This window comes from Corella eumyota, chromosome 2 (genome assembly GCF_963082875.1).
Source record: "Corella eumyota chromosome 2, kaCorEumy4.1, whole genome shotgun sequence".
NCBI classification, from domain to species: Eukaryota; Metazoa; Chordata; class Ascidiacea; order Phlebobranchia; family Corellidae; genus Corella; species Corella eumyota.
In genome coordinates, this window is record NC_137491.1 from 1,583,734 (window position 1) to 1,598,383 (window position 14,650).

A 14,650-nucleotide genomic window follows, 5' to 3' on the forward strand; every position below is an offset into this window, starting at 1 on the left:
GTTCGAATCCCACTTCTTACATGTTATAACGTCCTTAAGTATGCCGGCAGCGTGGTGTAGTGGTAAGAACACTTCCTACACCACCAAAAAGTCGCGGGGGCAATCCCCACGGATCTCATGCTGTAGCGCCCTTGAGTAAGGCGCTATAAACGGTATGGACTTCTGCTGAGTCAGCATTTAATCAGCAGCATAATTATCGGGCAATTATAATCAATAATATCCCAAACTGCCACAGGCAACTCAAGACTGGGTCGGAGTAGCTTAAATAAGCTAAAACCCTATCAGGAGATTAAATATAGGACAGTGTGCTTTGAAAACTGTCAAAGTTAACTCGACAATGGGTCTATGTAACAACTATTATCCAATGTTTAAGCCGTAAAGTCGACATTGTCATATCAATAAAAAAGACATACAGAAAATGGGTAAAATAGTAATAATGTTATTTCTTTTCAATGTCATATAGATAGTTTGTGTGGTATAGGTTAAAAAATTATTTTTTTTATAAAATTCAATAAAAATTTTTACAACAATAAATTACCATAACCAAATCATCTCTATTAGGCTCTTCTATATTCTTTCCTTTATTCTTCTTTTTTCTTTTTATGCATTTATACGTCACAAACGCTATTATGACAACAATTATAAACGCTCCCACGATGATTGAAATAAATAACCAAGCTAAAATTTAAAAAAATAAAAATATTTATTTTAGCAAAATTAACTTTTTAAAAAGGACAAAAAAAAACAACAAATTTGTAACCAAATTGGATTAGTTTGCAATCAGAAATGTAAAAAAAGAATCCATACTGTCTTATAATAATTATAACATAAATATATAAGGTGTTATAAAGTTAAAATTAGTTGTTCTCTGAAAAAATCTTATATCTTTAGGCTACTTACGGTCGTTGCAATTCTGTCCGGTGAAACCGAAAATACAATCGCAAGTTCCCGTATCAGTTGCTATGGCAACGTCGACCTCGCACGAACCGAACGGGGCGTTACAATCTTCGTTGGTTGCACAAATAATTGCTAGAAAAAATATTAAGGAATTTAGTTTATTGAAAATATTAGTTATTTTTTGTTTGTATATTTTGGTATTTGGGGTTGGGTTTGGTGACTTTGCCATAACATATTATAAAATCTTTATGTAAACATTAATATTTATGGCATGTTTTTAATTAATAATTTAACTAAGTGATTTTTTTCCGACACATTAACGTAATATGTAATGTTTATGTTTTTATTTATTTTTATTTAATCCCAAAAAAACTAAACAAATAAACAAAAAGATATGAGGCAGCTGGAAATGAGAAAAAAAGCTATTTATTGGATAGTTTGACACTTTTTATATAAAGTTATGGTTCCTTTACAACAACGGTGACCAACATAGTATAAGCATTGAACAACATTTCAAAGGCCCGATGATTAAAATATAAAAATTAGTGTACTTGCTATTTTTTTTAAATTATGAGGGCTGCAATATAGTTATAAATGTTTTACCAAAAAAAATTCAAGGAATTTTAACTTAAATTTACGAGATATGCTTTGTATAAATAAAAAAACGTCTTAAAAAAACGAAAACTTTTATTTAGAATACCTGAGCACGTTCTATCCGAGGAAAAAAGGGATGGTAAGTAATTTTCGATACACGAACAGTAGGTGACGCCATTGCTCCATTCGCACATGGTTGATTCTGGGTCGCAATATCCAACCTGAGATTCACATGCTACTTGCTTGGAGGTGGCTAAAAGAACAACAAAAATGTTACGGTAAGTAAAAGAGTAAAGTAAATATAAGCCAGCACGCCTATCCTATGCTGTAAATAGGTGACCGACAACCATCCGGCCGCGGCCCGGTGCCGGTTCGTAAGGAGTACGTTACCAGGTCGCATATTTTCCTGGGTTAAATGCTTTAAAACAGAGACGTGCTTATTTTTTGATTTGTAAACGTATTTTGTATTAAAAACATTCAAAAATGTTTATCATCGGTTTGATGAAGAAAAAAATTATTTTAAATTTGTCTGCGTTTATTAAAACAATAGTATTAGCTAAACTGTTTAATTTCTTTCACCAAAAATACAACAGAAAATTAGTGGTTTGTTTTTTAACGGGTGGGCCGAAAAAGGTAACCGATCACTGCTTTAAATAACTTAAGAGAGGTGGCAGGGGTATTGGTAACAATACTTGACTTTACAGCATAAGGTCAAGGGTTTCCAAAATTAGCGAAGTCAACTCAGGACTGTGTTTTGTGAATAATATCCCAAATTACCGAAGTCAACCTGAGACTGTCTTTTGTGAATAATATCCCAAATTACCGAAGTCAACTCGGGACTGTGTTAATGTAACTAATGTTACTCTATATGGATATATTTTACTTACTTCCCGCAGCTTCTGTTGAGTTTCTAACATCTATTGTGATTGCCAGTTCACCAATTGGGCATGGTACATCAGATGTACACTAAATATAAATTTATTATTTTATATTTGTTTTAACATACTTCTTTCAAGTTATCTTATGTTAATTTTTTTTTATGTTACAGATAAAACCTTTAAAAGAAATTCGAAAGCAACTTTGGAAAATTAGTAAGGTAGGCTTATATTTTCTCGGGGTATATTTTTTTAAGACTCAGTCTTAAGTTACATCAGTTAAATTGTTTTTTAGTCTCAAGATAGCATATTGCATAATGTTTAAACTAATATTGTAACAAACTTATACAATATTATCTTTTATTGAAGTACCGAATAATTGCAGGCATAGTTTACCTACCCATATTTAACCAGCAATTAAAAAATATATAAGATTGAAGTATAACGCATGTTTTTACCAACTTACATTCTGTGTTGCGTTAACAAACGTTGCTTGTATTTCTTCGGGTGTAACTTCCGTATCCGAAGCATAATATAACAAATAATTATAAGTCAAACCGTCTGCACTTTCTGGGACGGTTACGTTTAAAAAGCCATCATCATCCTTATATATTGAATATAACTAAACATAAAAATAAAGTTAAATTTATCCTTAACCAGTTCAAAAGCCCGCCCTATACTAAGATTTGTCGTAAAATGGCCCCAACTCTATACTAATAATTGCTAACAACAAATTTACCCGCCTACCATAAGCGAAAGTAGTTGTACTTACATTGAATCCTTTAAATTGGACATAAGTTATATTTATACCAAATTCTATTATATAAAGATAACGGTCTTAGTCGTGCCCAAATCATTAAAGACTCTAAGTAAAAAATATAATGTTATTTACATTTTACATTTAGTTTGAGTTTATAAAATTGCAAAAAAAAGTTTATATTTCATATGTAGTTTTTAATTAATTTACACTACTAAAACTTACATATTCTTCAACATCACTGCTTGTGACAGCGTTGGTTGCTATTGAAATTGCTCTAGCTATTCGGTTGGGTTGTGGTGTTAAATATAAAATACCCCCGTACTCCAACGCTTTAAATAATATTAAAAAATTAAAATTTGTTTTGTAAAAATTGCTAACAATTTGAGATTTAAAATGTATAATAAAATTTAGCCATTATTTATATTTAAATGAACTGTTTATAGCGTTTAAATTGAATCTAAAATTTTCACATAAAAGAGTTTTATTTATGTCTATAATAAACTGTAAAAAAATTAACCGACAGCTTTGTGTAGTGGTTAGAACACTTTACTACATCAGGGCAATTATAATCTATAATACTCAATACTGCTAAAAACAACTTGTTACTTAGGTCACGGTAACAAATGTTTCTCCATGTTTGGGTCGTGAAGTCTAAAAAAATATTTATAATCGCAATAAAATATTCCAATACCTGAATCACATGCGTTTAATTCGATTGAAAAATAGGAACCAGGAATACAACGACATTCAAAAGATAATATTGTGTCTACACAGAAACTGTTAGAGCCTGTGCACGAAGTAGGCAATAGGCATTCATTGACTGTAAAAAAACATAAAAAATAAACAAATCAACTAAAAAATCGTGAATTACCTATTAGGCAAGGCTGTTAAATTATCTGTTGAATAAAGAAAACGAATTACTGCAACTGTATAGAAGGATTTAAACCAAACTTTTAATATTAATAACATGTTTACCTAAAATTATACCAGTAGTTGTCAAAGGAATTGTTGTGCTAACTGCAGAAGTTGTTAAAGGTTGTGTGGTTGTGCCTATAGCTGTAGTTGAATTAGTTACAATTGAATCAGTCGTTAAAGTTGTATTTGAATTAGGTGTAGTGCTCAAATCAACTGTAATTGTACTTGAATCAATCGTTGTTGTACTTGAATTAGTTGTAGTTGGTGTTGTTGTACTTGAATCAATCGTTGTTGTATTTGCATTAGTTGTTGTTGGTGTAGATGTACTTGAATCAATCGTTGTTGTACTTGCATTAGTTGTTGTACTTAAATTAATCGTTGTTGTACTTGCAATAGTTGTTGTACTTGAATCAGTTGTTGTTGTACTTGAATTAGCTTTAGTTGTACTTGGATTAGTTGTAGTTGCAGTATTGACGTGAGGCGATGACGTAGTTTCTGTTGTATTGTCGGCCACTGCTGTAGTTGCCAAGGTAACGTTGGATGTTGTTGTTACAGTAATGACGTCAGGCGATGACGTTGTTTTTGTGGTATTGTCGGCCACCGTTGTTGTTGCAGAATTGACGTCAGCATTCGTAGTAACCTCTGTCGTAATGTCGGCCTCTGTAGTAGCTTCCAGGGTTACTGACTCTGTTGTTGTTGCAGAAGTGACGTCAGCATTCGTAGTAGCCTCTGTCGTAATGTCGGCCTCTGTGGTAGGTTCAATGGTAACTGACTCTGTTGTTGTTGCAGAAGTGACGTCAGCATTCGTAGTAGCCTCTGTCGTAATGTCGGCCTCTGTGGTAGCTTCAATGGTAACTGATTCTGTTGTTGTTGCAGAAGTGACGTCAGCATTCGTAGTAGCCTCTGTCGAAATGTTGGGTTCTGTGGTAGCTTCAATGGTAACTAATTCTGTTGTTGTTGCAGAAGAGACGTCAGCATTCGTAGTAGCCTCTGTCGTAATGTCGGCCTCTGTGGTAGTTTCAATGGTAACTGACTCGGTTGTTGTTGCAGAAGTGACGTCAGCATTCGTAGTAGCCTCTGTCGTAATGTCGGCCTTTGTGGTAGCTTCAATGGTAACTGACTCTGTTGTTGTTGCAGAAGTGACGTCAGCATTCGTAGTAGCCTCTGTCGTAATGACAGCTTCTGTGGTAGGTTCAATGGTAACTGATTCTGTTGTTGTTGCAGAAGTGACGTCAGCATTCGTAGTAGCCTCTGTCGTAATGTCGGCCCCTGTGGTAGGTTCAATGGTAACTGACTCTGTTGTTGTTGCAGAAGTGACGTCAGCATTCGTAGTAGCCTCTGTCGTAATGTCGGCCTCTGTGGTAGCTTCAATGGTAACTGACTCTGTTGTTGTTGCAGAAGTGACGTCAGCATTCGTAGTAGCCTCTGTCGTAATGTCTGCCTCTGTGGTAGGTTCAATGGTAAATGACTCTGTCGTTGTTGCAGAAGTGACGTCAGCATTCGTAGTAAGCTCTGTCGTAATGTCGGCCCCTGTGGTAGGTTCAATGGTAACTGATTCTGTTGTTGTTGCAGAAGTGACGTCAGCATTCGTAGTAACCTCTGTCGTAATGTCGGCCCCTGTGGTAGGTTCAATGGTAACTGATTCTGTTGTTGTTGCAGAAGTGACGTCAGCATTCGTAGTAGCCGCTGTCGTAATGTCGGCCTCTGTGGTAGGTTCAATGGTAACTGACTCTGTTGTTGTTGCAGAAGTGACGTCAGCATTCGTAGTAGCCTCTGTCGTAATGTCGACCTCTGTGGTAGGTTTAATGGTAACTGACTCTGTTGTTGTTGCAGAAGTGACGTCAGCATTCGTAGTAGCTTCTGTCGTAATGTCGGCATCTGTGGTAGGTTCAATGGTAACTGACTCTGTTGTTGTTGCAGAAGTGACGTCAGCATTAGTAGTAGCCTCTGTCGTAATGTCGGCCTCTGTGATAGGTTCAATGGTAACTGATTCTGTTGTTGTTGCAGAAGTGACGTCAGCATTCGTAGTAGCTTCTGTCGTAATGTCGGCCTCTGTGGTAGGTTCAATGGTAACTGACTCTGTGGTTGTTGCAGAAGTGACGTCAGCATTCGTATTAGCCTCTGTCGTAATGTTGGCCTCTGTGGTAGCTTCAATGGTTACTGATTCTGTTGTTGTTGCAGAAGTGACGTCAGCATTCGTAGTAGCCTCTGTCGTAATGTCGGCCTCTGTGTTAGCTTCCAGGGTTAGTGACTCTGTTGTTGTTGCAGAAGTGACGTCAGCATTCGTAGTAGCCTCTGTCGTAATGTCGGCCTCTGTGGTAGTTTCAATGGTAACCGACTCTGTTGTTGTTGCAGAAGTGACGTCAGCATTCGTAGTAGCCTCTGTCGTAATGTCGGCCTCTGTGGTAGTTTCAATGGTAACCGACTCTGTTGTTGTTGCAGAAGTGACGTCAGCATTCGTAGTAGCCTCTGTCGTAATGTCGGCCTCTGTGGTAGGTTCAATGGTAACTGATTCTGTTGTTGTTGCAGAAGTGACGTCAGCATTCGTAGTAGCCTCTGACGTAATGTCGGCCTCTGTAGTAGCATCCAGGGTTACTGATTCTGTTGTTGTTGCAGAAGTGACGTCAGCATTCGTAGTCGCCTCTGTCGTAATGTCGGCCTCTGTGGTAGGTTCAATGGTAACTGATTCTGATGTTGTTGCAGAAGTGACGTCAGCATTCGTAGTAGCCTCTGTCGTAATGTCGGCCTCTGTGGTAGGTTCAATGGTAACTGATTCTGTTGTTGTTGCAGAAGTGACATCAGCATTCGTAGTAGCCTCTGTCGTAATATCGGCCTCTGTAGTAGGTTCAATGGTAACTGATTCTGTTGTTGTTGCAGAAGTGACGTCAGCATTCGTAGTCGCCTCTGCCGTAATGTCGGCCTCTGTGGTAGGTTCAATGGTAACTGACTCTGTTGTTGTTGCAGAAGTGACGTCAGCATTCGTAGTAGCCTCTGTCGTAATGTCGGCCTCTGTGGTAGGTTCAATGGTAACTGAATCTGTTGTTGTTGCAGAAGTGACGTCAGCATTCGTAGTAGCCTCTGTTGTAATGTCGGCCTCTATGGTAGGTTCAATGGTAAGTGATTCTGTTGTTGTTGCAGAAGTGACGTCAGCATTCGTAGTAGCCTCTGTCATAATGTCGGCCTCTGTGGTAGGGTCAATGGTAAGTGATTCTGTTGTTGTTGCAGAAGTAACGTCAGCATTCGTAGTAGCCTCTGTCGTAATGTCGGCCTCTGTGGTAGGTTCAATGCTAACTGACTCTGTTGTTGTTGCAGAAGTGACGTCAGCATTCGTAGTAGCCTCTGTCGTAATGTCGGCCTCTGTAGTAGCATCCAGGGTTACTGATTCTGTTGTTGTTGCAGAAGTGACGTCAGCATTCGTAGTCGCCTCTGTCGTAATGTCGGCCTCTGTGGTAGGTTCAATGGTAACTGATTCTGATGTTGTTGCAGAAGTGACGTCAGCATTCGTAGTAGCCTCTGTCGTAATGTCGGCCTCTGTGGTAGGTTCAATGGTAACTGATTCTGTTGTTGTTGCAGAAGTGACATCAGCATTCGTAGTAGCCTCTGTCGTAATATCGGCCTCTGTAGTAGGTTCAATGGTAACTGATTCTGTTGTTGTTGCAGAAGTGACGTCAGCATTCGTAGTCGCCTCTGCCGTAATGTCGGCCTCTGTGGTAGGTTCAATGGTAACTGACTCTGTTGTTGTTGCAGAAGTGACGTCAGCATTCGTAGTAGCCTCTGTCGTAATGTCGGCCTCTGTGGTAGGTTCAATGGTAACTGAATCTGTTGTTGTTACAGAAGTGACGTCAGCATTCGTAGTAGCCTCTGTTGTAATGTCGGCCTCTGTGGTAGGTTCAATGGTAAGTGATTCTGTTGTTGTTGCAGAAGTGACGTCAGCATTCGTAGTAGCCTCTGTCATAATGTCGGCCTCTGTGGTAGGGTCAATGGTAAGTGATTCTGTTGTTGTTGCAGAAGTGACGTCAGCATTCGTAGTAGCCTCTGTCGTAATGTCGGCCTCTGTGGTAGGTTCAATGCTAACTGACTCTGTTGTTGTTGCAGAAGTGACGTCAGCATTCGTAGTAGCCTCTGTCGTAATGTCGGCCTCTGTGGAAGCTTCCAGGGTTACTGACTCTGTTGTTGTTGCAGAAGTGACGTCAGCATTCGTAGTAGCCTCTGTCGTAATGTCGGCCTCTGTGGTAGCTTCAATGGTAACTGATTCTGTTGTTGTTGCAGAAGTCACGTCAGCATTCGTAGTAGCCTCTGTCGTAATGTCGGCCTCTGTGGTAGTTTCAATGGTAACCGACTCTGTTGTTGTTGCAGAAGTGACGTCAGCATTCGTAGTAGCCTCTGTCGTAATGTCGGCCTCTGTGGTAGTTTCAATGGTAACCGACTCTGTTGTTGTTGCAGAAGTGACGTCAGCATTCGTAGTAGCCTCTGTCGTAATGTCGGCCTCTGTGGTAGGTTCAATGGTAACTGATTCTGTTGTTGTTGCAGAAGTGACGTCAGCATTCGTAGTAGCCTCTGTCGTAATGTCGGCCTCTGTAGTAGCATCCAGGGTTACTGATTCTGTTGTTGTTGCAGAAATGACGTCAGCATTCGTAGTCGCCTCTGTCGTAATGTCGGCCTCTGTGGTAGGTTCAATGGTAACTGATTCTGATGTTGTTGCAGAAGTGACGTCAGCATTCGTAGTAGCCTCTGTCGTAATGTCGGCCTCTGTGGTAGGTTTAATGGTAACTGATTCTGTTGTTGTTGCAGAAGTGACATCAGCATTCGTAGTAGCCTCTGTCGTAATATCGGCCTCTGTAGTAGGTTCAATGGTAACTGATTCTGTTGTTGTTGCAGAAGTGACGTCAGCATTCGTAGTCGCCTCTGCCGTAATGTCGGCCTCTGTGGTAGGTTCAATGGTAACTGACTCTGTTGTTGTTGCAGAAGTGACGTCAGCATTCGTAGTAGCCTCTGTCGTAATGTCGGCCTCTGTGGTAGGTTCAATGGTAACTGAATCTGTTGTTGTTGCAGAAGTGACGTCAGCATTCGTAGTAGCCTCTGTTGTAATGTCGGCCTCTGTGGTAGGTTCAATGGTAAGTGATTCTGTTGTTGTTGCAGAAGTGACGTCAGCATTCGTAGTAGCCTCTGTCATAATGTCGGCCTCTGTGGTAGGGTCAATGGTAAGTGATTCTGTTGTTGTTGCAGAAGTGACGTCAGCATTCGTAGTAGCCTCTGTCGTAATGTCGGCCTCTGTGGTAGGTTCAATGCTAACTGACTCTGTTGTTGTTGCAGAAGTGACGTCAGCATTCGTAGTAGCCTCTGTCGTAATGTCGGCCTCTGTAGTAGCATCCAGGGTTACTGATTCTGTTGTTGTTGCAGAAGTGACGTCAGCATTCGTAGTCGCCTCTGTCGTAATGTCGGCCTCTGTGGTAGGTTCAATGGTAACTGATTCTGATGTTGTTGCAGAAGTGACGTCAGCATTCGTAGTAGCCTCTGTCGTAATGTCGGCCTCTGTGGTAGGTTCAATGGTAACTGATTCTGTTGTTGTTGCAGAAGTGACATCAGCATTCGTAGTAGCCTCTGTCGTAATATCGGCCTCTGTAGTAGGTTCAATGGTAACTGATTCTGTTGTTGTTGCAGAAGTGACGTCAGCATTCGTAGTCGCCTCTGCCGTAATGTCGGCCTCTGTGGTAGGTTCAATGGTAACTGACTCTGTTGTTGTTGCAGAAGTGACGTCAGCATTCGTAGTAGCCTCTGTCGTAATGTCGGCCTCTGTGGTAGGTTCAATGGTAACTGAATCTGTTGTTGTTACAGAAGTGACGTCAGCATTCGTAGTAGCCTCTGTTGTAATGTCGGCCTCTGTGGTAGGTTCAATGGTAAGTGATTCTGTTGTTGTTGCAGAAGTGACGTCAGCATTCGTAGTAGCCTCTGTCATAATGTTGGCCTCTGTGGTAGGGTCAATGGTAAGTGATTCTGTTGTTGTTGCAGAAGTGACGTCAGCATTCGTAGTAGCCTCTGTCGTAATGTCGGCCTCTGTGGTAGGTTCAATGCTAACTGACTCTGTTGTTGTTGCAGAAGTGACGTCAGCATTCGTAGTAGCCTCTGTCGTAATGTCGGCCTCTGTGGAAGCTTCCAGGGTTACTGACTCTGTTGTTGTTGCAGAAGTGACGTCAGCATTCGTAGTAGCCTCTGTCGTAATGTCGGCCTCTGTGGTAGCTTCAATGGTAACTGATTCTGTTGTTGTTGCAGAAGTCACGTCAGCATTCGTAGTAGCCTCTGTCGTAATGTCGGCCTCTGTGGTAGGTTCAATGGTAACTGAATCTGTTGTTGTTGCAGAAGTGACGTCAGCATTCGTAGTAGCCTCAGTTGTAATGTCGACCTCTTTGGTAGGTTCCAGGGTAACTGATTCTGTTGTTGTTGCGGAAGTGACGTTAGCATTCGTAGTAGCCTCTGTCGTAATGTCTGCTTCTGTGGTAGGTTCAATGGTAACTGACTCTGTTGTTGTTGCAGAAGTGACGTCAGCATTCGTAGTAGCCTCTGTCGTAATGTCTGCCTCTGTGGTAGGTTCAATGGTAACTGACTCTGTTGTTGTTGCAGAAGTGACGTCTGCATTCGTAGTAGCCTCTGTCGTAATGTCTGCCTCTGTGGTAGGTTCAATGCTAACTGACTCTGTTGTTGTTGCAGAAGTGACGTCAGCATTCGTAGTAGCCTCTGTCGTAATGTCGGTCTCTGTGGTAGCTTCAATGGTAACTGATTCTGTTGTTGTTGCAGAAGTGACGTCAGCATTCGTAGTAGCCTCTGTCGTAATATCGGCCTCTGTGGTAGGTTCAATGCTAACTGACTCTGTTGTTGTTGCAGAAGTGACGTCAGCATTCGTAGTAGCCTCTGTCGTAATGTCGGCCTCTGTGGTAGGTTCAATGCTAACTGACTCTGTTGTTGTTGCAGAAGTGACGTCAGCATTCGTAGTAGCCTCTGTCGTAATGTCGGCCTCTGTGGTAGCTTCAATGGTAACTGCCTCAGTTGTTGTTACAGAAGTGACGTCAGATTTCGTAGTGGCTTCTGTCGTAATGTCGGCCTCTGTGGTAGCTTCAATGGTAACTGACTCTGTTGTTGTTGCGGAAGTGACGTCAGCATTCGTAGTAGCCTCTGTCGTAATGTCGGCCTCTGTGGCAGGTTCAATGGTAACTGACTCTGTTGTTGTTGCAGAAGTGACGTCAGCATTCGTAGTAGCCTCTGTCGTAATGTCGGCCTCTGTGGTAGGTTCAATGGTAACTGACTCAGTTGTTGTTGCAGAAGTGACGTCAGCATTCGTAGTAGCCTCTGTCGTAATGTCGGCCTCTGTGGTAGGTTTAATGGTAACTGACTCTGTTGTTGTTGCAGAAGTGACGTCAGCATTCGTAGTAGCCTCTGTCGTAATGTCGGCCTCTGTGGTAGGTTCAATGGTAACTGACTCAGTTGTTGTTGCAGAAGTGACGTCAGCATTCGTAGTAGCCTCTGCCGTAATGTCGGCCTCTGTGGTAGCTTCAATGGTAACTGACACTGTTGTTGTTGCAGAAGTGACGTCAGCATTCGTAGTAGCCTTTGTTGTAATGTCGACCTTTGTGGTAGGTTCAATGGTAACTGATTCTGTTGTTGTTGCAGAAGTGACGTCAGCATTCGTAGTAGCCTTTGTCGTAATGTCGGCCTCTGTGGTAGCTTCAATGGTAACTGATTCTGTTGTTGTTGCAGAAGTGACGTCAGCATTCGTAGTAGCCTCTGTCGTAATATCGGCCTCTGTGGTAGTTTCAATGGTAACTGATTCGTTTGTTATTGCAGAAGTGACGTCAGCATTCGTAGTAGCCTCTGTCGTAATGTCTGCCTCTGTGGTAGGTTCAATGGTAAATGACTCTGTTGTTGTTGCAGAAGTGACGTCAGCATTCGTAATAGCCTCTGTCGTAATGTCGGCCTCTGTGGTAGCTTCAATAGTAACTGGTTTTCTTGTTGCAGAAGTGACGTCAGCATTCGTAGTAGCCTCTGTCGTAATGTCGGCCTTTGTGGTAGGTTCAATGGTAACTGACTCTGTTGTTGTTGCAGAAGTGACGTCTGCATTCGTAGTAGCCTCTGTCGTAATGTCTGCCTCTGTAGTAGGTTCAATGGTAACTGATTCTGTTGTTGTTGCAGAAGTGACGTCAGCATTCGTAGTAGCCTCTGTCGTAATGTCTGCCTCTGTGGTAGGTTCAATGGTAACTGACTCTTTTGTTGTTGCAGAAGTGACGTCAGCATTCGTAGTAGCCTCTGTCGTAATGTCGGCCTCTGTGGTAGGTTCAATGGTAACTGATTCTGTTGTTGTTGCAGAAGTGATGTCAGCATTCGTAGTAGCCTCTGTCGTAATGTCGGCCTCTGTGGTAGGTTCAATGCTAACTGACTCTGTTGTTGTTGCAGAAGTGACGTCAGCATTCGTAGTAGCCTCTGTCGTAATGTCGGCCTCTGTGGTAGGTTCAATGGTAACTGACTCTGTTGTTGTTGCAGAAGTGACGTCTGCATTCGTAGTAGCCTCTGTCGTAATGTCTGCCTCTGTAGTAGGTTCAATAGTAACTGATTCTGTTGTTGTTGCAGAAGTGACGTCAGCATTCATAGTAGCCTCTGTCGTAATGTCGGCCTCTGTGGTAGGTTCAATGGTAACTGACTCTTTTGTTGTTGCAGAAGTGACGTCAGCAATCGTAGTAGCCTCTGTCGTAATGTCGGCCTCTGTGGTAGGTTCAATGGTAAATGATTCTGTTGTTGTTGCAGAAGTGATGTCAGCATTCGTAGTAGCCTCTGTCGTAATGTCTGCCTCTGTGGTAGGTTCAATGCTAACTGACTCAGTTGTTGTTGCAGAAGTGACGTCAGCATTCGTAGTAGCCTCTGTCGTAATGTCGGCCTCTGTGGTAGGTTTAATGGTAACTGACTCTGTTGTTGTTGCAGAAGTGACGTCAGCATTCGTAGTAGCCTCTGTCGTAATGTCGGCCTCTGTGGTAGGTTCAATGGTAACTGACTCTGTTGTTGTTGCAGAAGTGACGTCAGCATTCTTAGTAGTCTCTGTCGTAATGTCGGCCTCTGTGGTAGGTTCAATGCTAACTGACTCTGTTGTTGTTGCAGAAGTGACGTCAGCATTCGTAGTAGCCGCTGTCGTAATGTCGGCATCTGTGGTAGCTTCAATGGTAACTGACTCTGTTGTTGTTGCAGAAGTGACGTCAGCATTAGTAGTAGCCTCTGTCGTAATGTCGGCCCCAGTGGTAGGTTCAATGGTAACTGACTCTGTTGTTGTTGCAGAAGTGACGTCAGCATTCGTAGTAGCCTCTGTCGTAATGTCGGCGCCAGTGGTAGGTTCAATGGTAACTGATTCGTTTGTTATTGCAGAAGTGACGTCAGCATTCGTAGTAGCCTCTGTCGTAATGTCTGCCTCTGTGGTAGGTTCAATGGTAAATGACTCTGTTGTTGGTGCAGAAGTGACGTCAGCATTCGTAATAGCCTCTGTCGTAATGTCGGCCTCTGTGGTAGCTTCAATAGTAACTGGTTCTTTTGTTGCAGAAGTGACGTCAGCATTCGTAGTAGCCTCTGTCGTAATGTCGGCCTCTGTGGTAGGTTCAATGGTAACTGACTCTGTTGTTGTTGCAGAAGTGACGTCTGCATTCGTAGTAGCCTCTGTCGTAATGTCTGCCTCTGTAGTAGGTTCAATAGTAACTGATTCTGTTGTTGTTGCAGAAGTGACGTCAGCATTCATAGTAGCCTCTGTCGTAATGTCGGCCTCTGTGGTAGGTTCAATGGTAACTGATTCTTTTGTTGTTGCAGAAGTGACGTCAGCATTCGTAGTAGCCTCTGTCGTAATGTCGGCCTCTGTGGTAGGTTCAATGGTAACTGATTCTGTTGTTGTTGCAGAAGTGATGTCAGCATTCGTAGTAGCCTCTGTCGTAATGTCTGCCTCTGTGGTAGGTTCAATGCTAACTGACTCAGTTGTTGTTGCAGAAGTGACGTCAGCATTCGTAGTAGCCTCTGTCGTAATGTCGGCCTCTGTGGTAGGTTTAATGGTAACTGACTCTGTTGTTGTTGCAGAAGTGACGTCAGCATTCGTAGTAGCCTCTGTCGTAATGTCGGCCTCTGTGGTAGGTTCAATGGTAACTGACTCTGTTGTTGTTGCAGAAGTGACGTCAGCATTCTTAGTAGTCTCTGTCGTAATGTCGGCCTCTGTGGTAGGTTCAATGCTAACTGACTCTGTTGTTGTTGCAGAAGTGACGTCAGCATTCGTAGTAGCCGCTGTCGTAATGTCGGCATCTGTGGTAGCTTCAATGGTAACTGACTCTGTTGTTGTTGCAGAAGTGACGTCAGCATTAGTAGTAGCCTCTGTCGTAATGTCGGCCCCAGTGGTAGGTTCAATGGTAACTGACTCTGTTGTTGTTGCAGAAGTGACGTCAGCATTCGTAGTAGCCTCTGTCGTAATGTCGGCGCCAGTGGTAGGTTCAATGGTAACTGATTCGTTTGTTATTGCAGAAGTGACGTCAGCATTCGTAGTAGCCTCTGTCGTAATGTCTGCCTCTGTGGTAGGTTCAATGGTAAATGACTCTGTTGTTGT

At 42.1% G+C, this 14,650-nt stretch overlaps 1 protein-coding gene across 1 annotated transcript in view; it reads right to left on the reverse strand.

Moving 5' to 3' along the window:
* The window catches only part of LOC145741199 (uncharacterized), a 44,728-nt gene that overhangs the window by 932 nt on the left and 29,146 nt on the right, over positions 1-14,650 (reverse strand). Inside the window, exons 3-10 of the mRNA XM_082558743.1 lie at positions 4,102-6,508; positions 3,818-3,946; positions 3,349-3,455; positions 2,833-2,988; positions 2,379-2,457; positions 1,598-1,744; positions 901-1,029; positions 539-678 (exon numbers count right to left, since the gene is read on the reverse strand). Of these exons, the coding sequence (XP_082414869.1) occupies positions 539-678; positions 901-1,029; positions 1,598-1,744; positions 2,379-2,457; positions 2,833-2,988; positions 3,349-3,455; positions 3,818-3,946; positions 4,102-6,508 (3,294 nt within the window). The remainder of the gene's footprint in view (positions 1-538; positions 679-900; positions 1,030-1,597; positions 1,745-2,378; positions 2,458-2,832; positions 2,989-3,348; positions 3,456-3,817; positions 3,947-4,101; positions 6,509-14,650) is intronic.